General features: G+C 40.7%; 2 protein-coding genes across 9 annotated transcripts in view; both read right to left on the bottom strand.

Moving 5' to 3' along the window:
• The window catches only part of cita (citron rho-interacting serine/threonine kinase a), a 37,312-nt gene extending 25,903 nt beyond the window's left edge, over window positions 1-11,409 (bottom strand). For 7 of the 8 annotated variants that reach the window (XM_051948250.1, XM_022200466.2, XM_022200474.2 and 4 more), the window contains exons 1-10: window positions 11,293-11,409; window positions 10,934-11,056; window positions 10,651-10,792; window positions 10,035-10,210; window positions 8,856-8,957; window positions 5,746-5,888; window positions 5,371-5,464; window positions 5,079-5,285; window positions 4,726-4,879; window positions 3,302-3,491 (exon numbers count right to left, since the gene is read on the bottom strand). In XM_051948250.1, coding sequence (XP_051804210.1) covers window positions 3,302-3,491; window positions 4,726-4,879; window positions 5,079-5,285; window positions 5,371-5,464; window positions 5,746-5,888; window positions 8,856-8,957; window positions 10,035-10,210; window positions 10,651-10,792; window positions 10,934-11,035 — 1,310 coding nt within the window. In that variant the 5' untranslated portion in view covers window positions 11,036-11,056; window positions 11,293-11,409. Of the gene's footprint in view, window positions 1-3,301; window positions 3,728-4,725; window positions 4,880-5,078; window positions 5,286-5,370; window positions 5,465-5,745; window positions 5,889-8,855; window positions 8,958-10,034; window positions 10,211-10,650; window positions 10,793-10,933; window positions 11,057-11,292 lie in introns of those variants that run through there. The other variant, XM_051948251.1, reaches the window with a different exon arrangement.
• Window positions 11,410-12,679: 1,270 nt separating this feature from the next.
• LOC110955190 (beta-crystallin B3-like) lies at window positions 12,680-14,695 on the bottom strand. Its single transcript, XM_051948625.1, has 6 exons — window positions 14,586-14,695; window positions 14,019-14,099; window positions 13,759-13,874; window positions 13,511-13,643; window positions 13,246-13,388; window positions 12,680-13,158 (listed from the first exon to the last, which is right to left on the bottom strand). Exons 2-6 carry the CDS (start codon window positions 14,091-14,093, stop codon window positions 12,858-12,860), a joined length of 768 nt encoding a protein of 255 aa, XP_051804585.1. The 5' UTR covers window positions 14,094-14,099; window positions 14,586-14,695; the 3' UTR covers window positions 12,680-12,857.
• Window positions 14,696-14,742: the final 47 nt, after the last annotated feature.

Raw genomic sequence — 14,742 nt, forward strand, 5'->3', positions numbered from 1 at the left:
TCTTTTGGAATAATTCAGACGGAAAAGTCAGATTTCACCCTTTTGTTGACCAGAGACAACACCACTCTGAGTAGAAGTCTTCTGAACAATTGAATGGGTTTGTATGAATGAGTTCACAAATACCGCAGAGGGATCTTTAATAAAGTTGACTCACACTGAGTCACTGTGTTAAAAATAATCACGAAGCACGGCTCCCTTTGCATCTCTGCACTGAGAAATGTCCCCCGGAAACACAGAAATACATGGTACATGTGTACATATATATCTGTATATACATATACTGTATACTAAAGACTGAATGTAGAGGAACTACAGACACATTTGACTCATGCCATAAACAAAAACAGCCAAGTACAATCCATTTTTTTTATACAGGAATCAAGATTTAGTAAAGAACGTGTTCCAGCTAGCTGAATGTGCTGCCAATAAAAAATTGATGTCCAACATCAAAATTCATAAAGTTCTCCAGTGCCTAGCTGAACAGTTTAGCGGGGCTGGTGTACAGATAATGTGGCTATTTAAGTCATCAGTCAGAGGTTTCTGTATTGAGTTGCATTGTTTCTAACATCTTTTTTAAAATTTAAAACTATGGAGGGTTTTCGGGATTTCTTCTTCACAATCTTCCTCTGATTTCTCCTACTTCTTGCTGTGTCTGCTTTAAATTGAAAATGGGAACACAACAAGAATGTTTTGAAGGTAGCATATGTAATATGTTTAGAATTCTAAGCATCATGTCGGCAAAAGAGAAATCTTGTTTTTTTACAACAGAGAAAATGCAAGGCCACTCTTTTCATAGCTGAGGAATCGGGTAGTTGTCATGTCTTTGAACCGTGGAGGAAAAATAAATGAGTAGCCAGTGCAGACTGCATTATTGAAGAGAATCAAAGAAAGACAGGAACACAAGGAAAAGATGCAAGTAAAAAGCTTAGCAGCACTGACCTGATACAAAGAAGAACATAGTTCAAACAATGACACATGTACTCTGAGAAAAATGCAAACAAACACACATTATTCTGAACACATGCAATTAGTTTACACACAAAAAACTAAACAAAACAAGTCCAACACACCTTTTACACACCTGCATTAAAATGTGAACAAAATTGCGAGGATGAGTGCACTCAAGTCATTCCAGATGGATTCTAAACAAGGTGGGTAAAATATGACCACCAGATCACACAATGCAAAGTAAAACACTTCTTGTTTGCTTTCATCTAAATGCAGCTTCTAAAAACAATCATTCAAAATTGACAGATATACACTCATAGACATTTCTCCCTAAAGTTGTGTAGAAATGGGTCCACTTGCATTTGAAAAGTCTAAATCGACTAATAAAACTCAAACTATCTGAAAGTACTGAACAGAAGCAACAACACATTGATTATTTTCCATTCTTGTCAGTAATGGTGGTAAATAAAACATTTCAAATAGGTGGCACTGAAGGACCTGGGTCACTTTGTTCAAAAGGGTTTATCTCTTGTGGAAATTTTTTGTTTTGTGTGTGTGTGTGTTCAAATGGGGCATTTGTCCTGATGGTGGCACTACAAGGAAGCTCGGGGCTCAGTGAACACATTAGAAACCATTCTCTAAGCCTGCGAATGTCCTCAACAGATTTCCTGAAAATGTGGCCATTTGTTGCTAAGATGGCTTGTCAAACTGAAACCATAAACCATATGATAGCACTAGATAAAAGATGAGAAAGTCACCTAAATTATCAGCCATTATCTTCTGGAGACTATAAATATCCACATATGCCCACTATAGCCATTTGCAGTAATCATTCTGATCGGATCAGTAGTTGTTTAAGTATCTCTTCTTGACTAAAGTGTTAGATGACTGACAGACAAACAGCTGACACTGTCATGTCCAATCACTAGTAGGCAAAAAACTGACAGATACTCACAATTTCTAAAAAAAAAATATTTGTACATTTTCTAAAACACCAAAACTTCCTCAAAAAGGTTTATTTTCCTGGATATTTATGAGTCTACATTAAAACCGCACAGCGAAGATGATTTTCTGACACTAAACCCCAGACTGCTTATACATTTGAGGCAAGCTGTTAAGGGGATTTTGTTGTTTAGTTTTCCTAATGAGGAGTCAGACAGACAAGTTCAAAAAGAATGAAAATCCCCTCCACAACACCAGGAAGCTCTAAAACACATGATTGGTATTTCATTATGCTTTGCTCTGCGTTCATTTCTTTTTCCTATTTGGCATTGTAATGAGGAATGTGTACACACATATGCATGCACCCACACACAACTGACATTCTATGAGCTCGGAGCTCGTCTTAATCAAATGCAGCAAAGAAAAGGACTGGCTTCACTAAAAAAAAAAAAACATGAACAGATGACTGACGGTATAACAGCAAGGGACAGAGACATTAGAAGAGGGAGAAAATAAGAGGAGGAGATGAGACGGGTAAAGATGGGGGTGGGGATTGGGAAAAAAAAAACATCACTGTAGTAACCATAGAAATAGATTCTCTTCCCGAATCTGAGGTCTCATTCTTTTTCCTGTCTAATCTGCTAACGCTTTTTCCTCCCTTTCTGCTGCTGCTGCTGTCATGATCCGCAGTCTCCAGCACCATTAACCTGCTAGAGCACCGGCATGGGGCTATAGAAATGAAACCCATCCTCTTGCTTTATTATCAGAGGTTAAGAAGCCAAACACCATTAGGCATAATTACAGTCCCAGAACCCATGCTATAAAAGTCAGGAGCCCATTATGCTTCACAGTAACAGAGAAAGCACAATAACAGCAGCGAGGGTGGGAGTGTGTCTATGTGTGGGGTTCCTCTTCTCAGCAAACCTCATTGACACACTCAGCCGCATACCAATCAGTGTCGATGGCAAGATAACGCCAGCTCACATCCTCTGGCCCATTCATTTGTTCTATCTATGCATTGGATAAACTAGTGTGATCTCAAGGCATAAAAACAGGAATCGGATCAAGAGAGCACCAGAGAACAGGGGGATCCCTCCCCTCCCTCATTCCTTGTCTGACACAGCATATGGCCAAACCCATTTTAGCCCTAGCAGGTACAACACTAATGACAGGGACAACACCAACTGCCCAGGACATCATGCTAGGTCACCTGAAACAAGACTACCTGGAAATTGTTGCCATGATAATGAGAAGTCTAGAGGCAGAACAGCAGCCAGTGCTAGTATGGGGTCTTTACCGACAAAGGTGTTACAGAGGGGTATATAGGAGGTCTCTGCATTGACTAGAGAAAAACAGGGGTTCGACTTGGAAAAAAAAGCCCTACAATGCCAAGTAAACAGGTAGAACTTACTCAGTTTTGGCCAAAATTGTCAACGCTCTGCTGAAGAACCACCCTAGAAAGGGCAGATCCTGGCCCTGGAAGCCCGCTGGCGGAGCTCCTCGCTGGGCTGCTGAGGATGGCCAGGGGGCAGCCTGCTCCGGCTCCTCAAAATTAGAGGTGTCATCTTCAGCATGCAACGCAGGAACGAAAGGCGGGAGAACTGCAGGAGAAGAGGATGAGAGGAGGGAATAAGAGGGCAAGGGGGAAAAAAGGAAGCGGCGATGAACAAGGTAGTAAAAAAAAAAAAACGTAAAAATAAAAAAAAAACACAACAAGGAGAAAGGGGGAAGAAAGGAAGGGAGGAGGAACAGAGCAGAGCGGTGGGAGCCTAGAGTGCGGTAAGTCGCGCGTTGATGCACATGCTGCCTCTGTCCCTCCCTCCTCTCCTCTCCTCTCTCTCACACATGCTCACTCACTCTCTCCCTCACTGCAGCAGAGCAAGCTAATCAGCTGGAGCCACTGCTGTAGCATAAAGCTCTATCTGTGCTCAAGTGTCAATAAAGCAGGGCCGCATTTAAAACACAAACATTTATACACGTGACGCTCCTACTTATGTGGCATTTTACAGCTTTACCTCAAAGATAACTGATTAACATTAAGAAAATTGCTTTAAAAATGTCTAAAAATCCAAGCAATTCTAATGTGGTTTTAAAATAAGTTTCATTATTATTCAGTGTTGATAGGAGCATCATAACTAGAAAACAGCTCAGAGGAAATGACGGGCGTAGCAATGTTTGATAATCGCTTCAGAAGAGGAGGGTTTATTCATCTGGAGAGAGACGCTATTCTGAAGAGAAAAATAAACACTCATCGCCCTGCAGCTGTATACTTGTGAATTACAGAACCACTGTAGGGATGTGGTTCTTCAATATGACCATCCTTTGCTTAAAATGTCTACCAATTTGAGTTTTCTGGGTGTGTTTTCTAACAGAAGGCAAGCTGAAAATGCCAAACTCAGTGGCAACAATGACGTTCAACAAATGCACATGTATTCCTGCCACAGAAAGCGTGTCTGGTGTCGCCTGCGTAAAAGATTTGTGCTGCGTCTGTTGAGCAGCAGATGAGTTGCAGATCTTTACTCTGTCTGCCTTGCTTCTCGTCTCTGCCTCCCTCCCATTCTCCTCCTCGGGAAAGAGCTGGCCTGCTGCCAACGGCTCACAGAATCTCATTATTTTACTACCGACAGCACCACTGGCAATGCAATGGCTGTCTGTTGTCTATGTGCACCCGCACAAGCTCACACACAGTACACTTGAATATAAACAAACCTTAATAGCCATATATCATCTGTCCACAAACATGATTGCAGCAAATCTTTGTCATTTCAAACCAAAATGAGCATTTTTACCAGAAAGACAGAAAACCAGAGTCTCAGGGGAGAGGAATCTCCTCACCTTGTCTTAAGTTGTTCCAGTCTACACTGGAGAAGAAAGAGTGACAGCGGAGTCCCTGGAAACCCAGTCGCTCTTTCGCTCCACACAGCAAGCTTTGCACCAAGTCTACAAACTGCTTACTGGCCCGTGATTCCTCTGGAAACTTCAGATAGCGCTGTGGGCACACAGCACGAACAAGAATTTGTTACATAATATATAGACTGATCAGATATTACTTAATTCGGACTGCATATTTTATGTACTATACTGGGAATACTAAGCGGACAGTTTATTTTTTCAGTCTTCTGGAGTTCGAAGTTACAAACAGCTTCAGATCAGACCAAATCAAGTACCAAACCAGAAGTAATTCACACCTGGAAGTTTAGGATGTTATGGATTGTCTTGCTAGAAGTGCCTTCAGAAAAAGGTGACCTGCCATAGATCATCTCATAGGCAATAACTCCAAGGGACCACCAGTCACACTCAACTCCATAGGTGCTTTGAGAGCCTCCATTCATGGCTGCCAGGACCTCAGGGGAGAGGAAGTCCTGGGTCCCAACAGGCACTGTGGGAGCAGCCACCTGGAGAAACATTAATAAAACACAATGATGTCACTGCCAAGAACACTGAAGTTAATACATAAAGCAAACTCTGTAATCCACTCACTGTTTTGCTAGTAGTCAGCCTGGCAGCTGATCCAAAGTCTGCCAGCTTAATGTGACCGGTCCGATCGATGAGAATGTTCTCTGGTTTGACATCTCTGCAAGTGGATAGTTTGGAAGACATTTGATAATGCTTTTACTGAGCTGTTTGTTGTCTGAGTACTTCAGAAGTCTATTGCTCTGATGATAATGGAATACATTTGTAAAACTGCAGCAATATTTTCTATAATATACCATCATACGTTGTACTCTGTGCTAAATTACAGTGATGTATATATATATATATATATATATATATATATATATATATATATATATATCTCATTTAGACTTTGTATTATCCTGAATCAGAGTCTGCATTCAGTAACCAGTGTCTTACCTGTGAACATAGCCCAGCTGGTGGACAGCATGAATGGCCTCTACCAGCTCAGCCAAGTAAAACTGTGCCATGGACTCATCAAACTGATCCTCATATCGGTTTAGCAGAGACATCAGGTCACCACCTGGCAAATACTCCATCGCCTAAAGACATGTTTGTATACAGTGAGGAACTGGGAGAATAAAACCATAACCAGCACGTGGGATTCTGAAGGGCTGTGTGTTTGAATTTGATTGGTCTGGTACCAAATGCTGCTGAAACATTTATGAAGGTCTATAAATATTTCTATATTTAGAAGGAAAAACAAAGCAACAAGTGCAAATCCACATGTGATTGAGCTTACATCAAAGCTGTGTTCAGCTTAAGCTTATAGGGTGGTTCTCCTCATTACAGATTCAGTTATGTAACGCTGGTTACTATTGCAGATTTATCAGTGATACTGCAGTCAAAGCACTGGTCTTTAATTGCTAAAAATACACCATGAATAACTGCAACATCCCCATGTAGCTTGTGAATCTGTGATCATAGGGTGTAAAAGACGGTATGTTTTCAGTCAAATGCCACAACAAAAACAACCTTTTTTCAAAGACATCTAGTTTTGAAAGTTTGGAAACAAAAAACAACCTTGTTCCTGATGACTCAATGTTTTCTGCTGTATGCACCCTGAGATTAAAGGCAACGGTCAAGTTGATTTGAGCTATATGGTTGCAGCCATACAGCTATAACAGGCGAGAGCCCCTGGCGCATGAATGGTCGGCGAGTCTGAATGAACGGGAGCATTCTCCAGTGTTACCTAGCAACAGGGAGACTGGGTGCCTCTCTGACACACGGATGAAGATGGATGCTTTGTATTTTCCTCCATGCTCAGTTAGGGAGCAGGGTGAGACAGAGGAGGAGTGAAAAGGGAGGAGGAGGAAGAATTGAGACAGACATGCAGGGGGCATGAGGGAAGGTATATAGAGGGCAAGAAAGAAAACAAAGGGTAGTACACAATATAAGGCTTGGCTGACCAGGAAAGGCTTTCTCCTTAAACCTAAGCCAGTCTGGGTCATCAGGGGAAAAATAGATTGTATATGAGGTTAACAGCCATCACAATGATTACACAGGATGTTCTCCGTGAGGAGTAAATTGAGTGTTTTGCAGCTGAGGATGAGACCAATAAAGGGCCGAACATTATGGGAAATGTATCTCTTTTCCCTCCTTAACAGTGTCAAATCACTCACTCATTCTATGAATACACATTAAGTGCAGAGATCCACGGGGGGTTTAATCTATATGGGAAAAGCTTGTGGAAACAGTGAGCTCTGGCCTTGATTTTTTTTCTCCTCACTTTTCCCACAGTGGTAATTTATAGAATGTGACATTGTGATTTTAGTTCAGTTGGACAACAAATCACATCAAGGCAAGCCCTAAGATTGCCCCCAGCACCAAGAGGCTGTGTCCAACAGAGAAGCTAGCATTGAATTATGTTACTAATCTGAACAAAATCCTGAAGGCTATTGAATGTACTGGTGGTTAACCAGCAGGCCAACAAGATGCCACAACAAAACTTGAAAGTTGCTGTGAGGCGATCTGTTTTCACTTTAAAAGAAGACTTACTATTCCTCTTTGATTCAGAGCCCTTCCTTATTTCTTTCATTGCTCACTTCAGATTCCTTTGCTGTAACAACTAATGTACTATTCTGTCAGATCCCACTGTATTATCAGTCACATTCGGGAAACCACCGTTGAAAGGGAAAAAGGGTGCAGGAACCAACCAGTGCAGTTTTCTTTTACATCATGTTACATTGAAAAAAAGAATACATTGTATTCTGTGTATAAAATGTAGGAAGAGTAAACAAGACAATGTAGGGGTTTTATCGGGCAGGTAACTTGTACACAATGAAGTCACTGAACAAACAATGACATGCAAGAAAGCAAATTCCCCTGAATTCGTTTTTGTTTCTGTTTTGATGATGAAAACGCTAAAAAATACTAACTCAAAGAACTAACAACAAATTTGAACATAATACCAAGTAAAATTTCTTCAAAGATGCTATATGCAAATATTTCATTTTTAAAGTTCCGTCACTGCTAACCAGCTAGCCTCTGGCCGTTCTCAATGTCATTCAGCTGCCTCTCCAGTGAGTCTTCCATCCTGCAGAAGGACTCCAACTCCACCATCTTGGACTGTAGTTGGCGAAGACAGTCAAATGTTTTTTCCCGGGCAGACATTATCGCATTCTTGTTCTGCTTTGCAGCCTTGGTGAGCTTGGCATGAACCAGTTCTCCAACTGCTGCAAATTCTGATAGAAGTTGCCCTCCAGCTAATGGTAGATATTCCAGAGAGCAGAGCTTCGTCAACTGCACCCCAAGATGCTGAGGTTAGTATCTGTCAACAAGACAAGACACTCACCGAGGAGGCAGCTAAATGATTAAGACAATCGCCACAACGGTGACCTGTCTTGCTAACAGGTAGAGAAACACAGACACAGTGTAGTTGACCTTTTTATGCCACTGCTAATACACAGGTTTTGGCTCAGTTCAAAAGATGCTGTTAAAGCTTTTGTGTGAATATACCAACAACTCAAAATTAAATACAAATATAACTACTTTAAATATTTGTAACTCTCTGTGCAAGGACACCAAATCTAGATAAAAAAATATATGGTTATTCAATTTAACTTCTACAACAAATAATGTCAAACTTCTGCTACTGAATATAAATTTAACAACTTTAGAACATTTCTTTTTTTGTCAGTGGATTGGACATGGGTGAACCAACAACAGGTTTGGTTATTAAACTTAAATCTGCAGTTAAAACAAACTCTCGCAAACAATCACTGAGCTGTGGAATACAGTGGTGTTGATTTTTGTAATTTTCATAACTCAGTCAAAAAGACTACATCCAGGCCTGTACTGCAACAAAACGGACCTGCACTTTATGCACATTTTATAGAATGTATATTACATCAGCAAGCACATTGTATGTGCCATTTGCTCTGGATTTCTATTACTCAGTAATCCTCTTTGGTATACTTACATTTACAAAACATTCTTAAAACAGAGATATGTATGAAAAATATACATGTGAGTTCATCTTTAAGATAAAAAATATGCTGCAGCCTCACCAGGTAGACATTATCTTTATCCTGGAAGGCATACAGAAGCTGTGGGATCCATGGACTGCTGTTCAGAGACAAGATCCTCCGTTCCTCTTCATGAAAAATCACCTGAAGAAGAATTGAAAAGGCATCCAATCAGCATATGTACATGTAATGTAAGTAACATCAATGTCACAGAAACTGCTATTGTGAGCAGTGTTTAAAACACAGAAAACTTACTGCCATGAGTAATTTAATGTGGCTTAAATGCGATCTGACAATAACCTTAATAAAAATATCATAACCTTTTTATGATTATAATTTATGCTCTCCTTTTCTTGCTTCAGTTTGTGCTGTTGTTGTATTAGTGAGACGTTATTTATATTAAGCAAAATAGTCACAGGTGGCACAAATAAAATGTTTGTTGTTCGTTCAAATTGTTCACATGAAATCCCTTCTTGTCACAGCTCATGTACTATTCTCAATGAGATCTGGTCTGTTAGTCATATGCAAAAGAACACAGCTGTGAAATAACATATTCAAATTTTATCTTTTGTTTTTAACCCTACAGCACACTCCAGTGGTCCTTTTTAACATTACAACTTAGGAGTACCAAGTGGATTAATGCAGGCTTAAAATTTTTGCAAGAATTCCAACAATATAAAATAACAATATTCTTGAAATACACTCTTGGTCTAACATATATAAAGGTTAGAAAATAATTTTAGTGCAGCAGCCTTGTACATACTTCTCATTCTCTCTAAATATTCATCTCCTGCGAATACGAAACATGTCTAAAGTCATTACTGAACCTTTATAATCCCATAACTGCAGCTTGGCTTTCATTCTTGATACTGCCTGAAATCTGAAATTCTCAGACAAAATGGGCTGTTTTCATAGCAGATATTTTGATTTGTCATAGCAGGAAAAGCGCAAGTGTTACTAATAACATTTACAATGGCTGTGTGTCCCAGTCAGCCATGGCAATGTGCCAGTGAGTCAGCATGCACTTGAACCCTCAAAGTGGAGCTTAGTGGAACCCAGCCATCACTGACTTTAATATTTCCACCTGAGCTTTTCCTGTTGTCACATATTAAATATCCAGTTTGTGGTAAAGTCAAGTCAACAAATGAAAAAATAAATAAATAAATAGAAATCCACTATTCTGTTACAGTATTGAACATGAACAAGTCGTATAAAGCTTACATTTTCTTGAGTGCGTAGCACTGTCTTGCTCATGACTTTAAGTGCACAAACATCTCCGGTAGACTTCTCTCGGACAACTTGAACTTCAGCGAAGCGGCCACGACCCACCACTGCTCGAAGCTCAAAGTCATGAGGCACAGGTTGAAGGGCCTGCAGCTCTGAGACCACTTCAGAAACTGTTTCACAGACACACATTCAAACAAAACTATTATTAGGATGTAAACCTCTTAACATACCATCAACACAACATCTTATTCTATCAGAAGTACACAGTTTTATGGACATACTAATAGTATAGGTGTTAAATAAAGTGAATATATGAACATAACATGGCTTCAGTCCACTATTATGTTTATGGTCAATATTTGCCAATTGTGTAATTCTAGTGGCTTCAGTCACACTGATGCCAGGTGAGACCGCAAAAAACAAAACAAAACCTAGAAACAGAATAAAAGTACCATAGTCTTCATAAACAATTCAGTTATTATAAAAAAAAAAGCTTGTCTTAAAAGCTAAACTAATCACATCAACTGATACTATCAGGTTGTATTAGAACAGAGTGGACGTATCAGATAAACACAGAACTCTTACACATGTGTGTAAAATGTATTCTTACATTTATTGACAAAGTTAGCCACATGACGTATCTTCATGAGCTCTGGGGATGTGCACTCCTGGTAGAGCAGCAGCAGAGCCTCCACAAACTCCTCCCGGCCGAGAGAGCACCCTGTCTGCTGCCCACACAGACTGACTCGGCCCTGGGGACAATACACAAACACAGGGCAGGAAGGTAAGCTACTGACAGTTTCCGCTTCTGGTTACAAACGGTTTAAAGTGTGTGAGAAAGTACACATGTGGGGTTATTAGTATGAGAACACCTAAGCTACATATCACTTCACCTGAAACACCAGGTTGAGTCGCGAACTGCGGCTGGTGATGGGGTCAGCGGAGGACGACAGCGTTTTCAGGCTGCCTTGATTCGCGTATTTGAACTTCAACATGGCTTCTAAACGGTAGATACTCTGAGAGAACAACACAGTGCGAGTCAAAACAAAAATCCAGCGCCTTAACGGAACACTAACAGCTACGGAACAAGGCACCGAACTGTCAACAGTACGTCCCGTTAGCTTGCTAAGCTAACGGTTGCTGACGTTCATTTTCTGACTTCGTTAACAAACAGGAACGTTAAACGCAACACGCACAAGTGTCTTTCATTCATATCTATAAACGCAGAACGATGTGGTATAAGATTACTCACCAGACTGCCATGCAGGTATTTATAATCATTATTTTAGTTTACACAAACACTAATGAACTGAAGGGCACATTGTTTTCCTCTCGGTCTTCTTGGTTCCGGTCAACTTTCAAATTTTGCGCGTTCCCCGCCCTCCTCACGAGCCTAATGAATGAAGACGGTGTTTGATTGGCTGATCGCGTCTTTATGGGCGGGACTAGCTGTAGTTTGGACCAATGACTAAGGATGGAGCGTAAGTAAAGCTTCTTCTGAAAGGCTCTTATATGACAAGTCAATATGTGTTTACGTAGAGAGCAAAAAGAAGAAGCTGACCAAAGTGCTGTGAATTATATATAGCAATCAGCAACGAAAATATGTATTTGTAAAACAAAAATAAACAAATATAAAATACTAAAAAACTAAAACAAAACAAGGCTAAACAGGAAAACAACTTGTAATATTAAATTCTGAAATCAATGCAAAATACTAAATACTAATTTAATATACAAGTAAGAGCACCCAAAAGCCGTTGAGAGCATGTGCATTTTTGATTGTTGTCAAAAATGTCAGGAAAGGAAAAAATATTTAACTGAAAGAGGAAGATTGCTTTAAATTTTTGAAGCTGCCACCACTAAGACTCTCTTTTACCCCCTAGCCTTATAGTGGACATTTAAAAGGGGTTGTTGGGAGGATCTAAGAGGCCTTGAGATAGAGTAGGGGCAGAAAACAAGTATGAACTCATGCATGGCCTTATAAATAAATAAAAAACCTTAAAATCAATTCCATTTTTAACTGACAGGTAGTCAGTACAGGAATGCTAAAAACAGGTGTAATACTTTCCATTTTTGGTACCAGTTAGGAGCCTTGCAGCAGCATTCTGCACCAGCTGCAGATGAGACAGAAAGGTCTGGCTGTTGCCTAGGTACAGAGACCTACAGTGATTTAGCCTTAAGGAAATGATTCCAGTGGTCACAGTTTTATGAAAATTTAGACAGTGGATGGATTTCACTGTGTTAATGTTCTTCATTTGAAACTGACACCCTTTTAGTTTTTGATATTGGTCAAGCCCTGAGAATCACTTACCCTATATTTTCCATTTATTAAGAACTCTCTGTAACCCAGCCTGTTCCTCACAAATTTGTTTCCAAGCTCAAGCCAAGATAATCTCGATCCCGATATCAGTAAATGTATTTTCCCATACAAATACATCATAAAACTTTTCTTTCTCCCAAAATAAGTGCCTCTTAAACCGACCTCAATTACTGCAATTGTTTTGCTGCTGTGTTTTCCAGTTTAAATTATCTTTTCTCCTCATATTTGCTTGCTTAAACAATATCACAGGCTATTGTAATACTCTAATTGCCACATGTTCCTTGTAGTGATTTGTACATGATAAAAAAGAAAACCAAAATCAGGGCCAAAACCTTTATTTCCGACAGAGATGCATGTTTCATTGTTGTCAGTTCTTGTTTTCCAAAGTTGCAGGTTAAGATTGCCTAAACTAATAAGGAGCATGGAGGAGAGACTGGGGCCCGGTCAGCTGCTTTCAGCGTTCCCCAGTGACTGTGGGAGGTGCTAGAGGTGTGGTGTTAAGGCTGGGGTTGAGCTTGGGATTTGGGGTTAGGAGCGGGGTTGGGATTGGGTTTGGGATTGGGTGGTGCAGGGACAGGAGCTGGGGTCGGGGCTGGGGCAGGGGCGGGGGTAGGGGCAGGGGTGGGGGCAGGTGCAGGGGCAATATAGCACCCTCTCTTATGCCACTGCATGTCCCGCACACGTCGGACGGACTGGATCTGAGGTGCAGTGGCTCCCCAATCGTTCCAGTGCTTGAAGTCTCCATGCTCAAACACATACTGGCGCCCTCTGTAGCCTGGATACATGTATCCCACCCACCTTCAGAGGAGAGATTTTGACTTTGACCGAATGGAAGCCACGTTAACATTTACTGTAACATTTATGACTGAGAAGGTTTCCTCTTACGTTCCGCTGACAGCCTTAGCACTGGCCACACGGTCCTGGAAACCATGAGCCCACAGACTGGGGACATCATCATCAACAATCTCCATCTTTCTGCCTTCAAAGCCTGCATTCTCAAACAGGAACAGCTTGTGATCCGCACTATCCTGGATGGAGAAACAGCTTGTTTACATGTGATCAGCAGAAATCTGCAATATGACCCTGATTGTTTGCATAGATGCCTTTGCAAAACTGTCAATCTACAGTCGGTGTCGTGGCAGGTACTGACCACTTTCAGAGGCCTGAAGGAGCTCAGATTGTAGTTTGTCTGCCAGTTGGTCCAGGTGCTCCAGCGAGGATACTCTCCTTTCTCAAGCACGTACTGCTCTCCCGCAAAACCTGGACGCTCAAACCCCACCCATCTGACGATATGGAGAAATTGCAATGCACACATTCAAGCTAAGTGATTAAACAACTAGAAAACATGATTCAAATGGCGTAACAACTGATTTGATGAAGGATAACTGAGTCACTCACGGTCCCGACTCCACAATGACTGAGCCAACTCTTTGTGCTTTCTCATACACATCTTTACATTCACCAGACCACTCCATCTTTTTGCCACGGAAGTTCTCATATTCAAATACTGCCAGCTGGAAGACAGGAACAGGTGGAGAGGAGAATAACACAGTCTAAATCTCATGTTGTCTCTGAGGTCTTTTCAGTTCAACCCAAACATGTATCTGTTGGTATGATGCGCAAAGTTTATAAAAAGCTCTTCTTGTTAATTCTGGTACCTTATATGTGGCTCCAGCTCCTCCTTGGCCCTTCTCTGCAGGCAGCTGGTCAGGGGTTCCCTGCTGTTCTGTCATTTTTATCTCCACAAAGCACAGAAATTTAATTGTTTAGTGTTATATCTATGACACATTTTGTAAGCTGTACAAAGTTTTTTCAAGCTTAAGCAAAAAGGATTTCAGAAATAGGTTTTTAACAGTTATACATGAAGGAAATTTACCTCTTTACAATGCTGGAAGCTTTTTATAACTTTAAAATATGGTCACAGTTAGGACTTTAAACAGCTAGTGAGACAAAAAACTATATTTCTTGTCAGAACTCCTTGGTTATAATTTTGTTCTGCACAAATCAAGAAGACATTTGCACACTTGCTACTTTCACTCATATCCTACTTGTGTAAGTTGTATTTGTAGGAATATTACAGCCGCAGTTCACTCACAGAATGCTACTTAAGAAGCAAAAAATTTGGATGAAATACAAAAAACAAGAGATAACAGGGACAGAGCAGAAGAGAAAGGCCTGTCTGAAAAGGAGGATGATTTCATTATTATTATTATTTTTATTTTTACCTGGATGGCTTGTGCTTCACTGCACCCCGTACAAGCCAAGCTCTCCGTCTTTCCTCTTTCTTTTCTTTCTCTTTCCTGTCTGTCTCAGTGTGAGGGTGTGTGCGGTTGTGGAGGCCTGGCGAGCGGTTGGTGGATGCCAGTGGGGGTATTTATGGTT

Source organism: Acanthochromis polyacanthus, chromosome 5 (assembly GCF_021347895.1).
Source record: "Acanthochromis polyacanthus isolate Apoly-LR-REF ecotype Palm Island chromosome 5, KAUST_Apoly_ChrSc, whole genome shotgun sequence".
NCBI classification, from domain to species: domain Eukaryota; kingdom Metazoa; phylum Chordata; class Actinopteri; family Pomacentridae; genus Acanthochromis; species Acanthochromis polyacanthus.

What these genes read in the sequence shown, in the direction of transcription:
- LOC110955190 (XM_051948625.1), bottom strand. Translation starts at nt 14,093, where the DNA reads ATGACAGAACAGCAGGGAACCCCTGACCAGCTGCCTGCAGAGAAGGGC. An exon ending in GAGCTGGAGCCACATATAAG is followed by an intron (nt 13,875 to 14,018) that starts GTACCAGAATTA and finishes CCTGTCTTCCAG; the next exon opens with CTGGCAGTATTTGAATATGA. An exon ending in GCTAAGGCTGTCAGCGGAAC is followed by an intron (nt 13,159 to 13,245) that starts GTAAGAGGAAAC and finishes TCTCCTCTGAAG; the next exon opens with GTGGGTGGGATACATGTATC.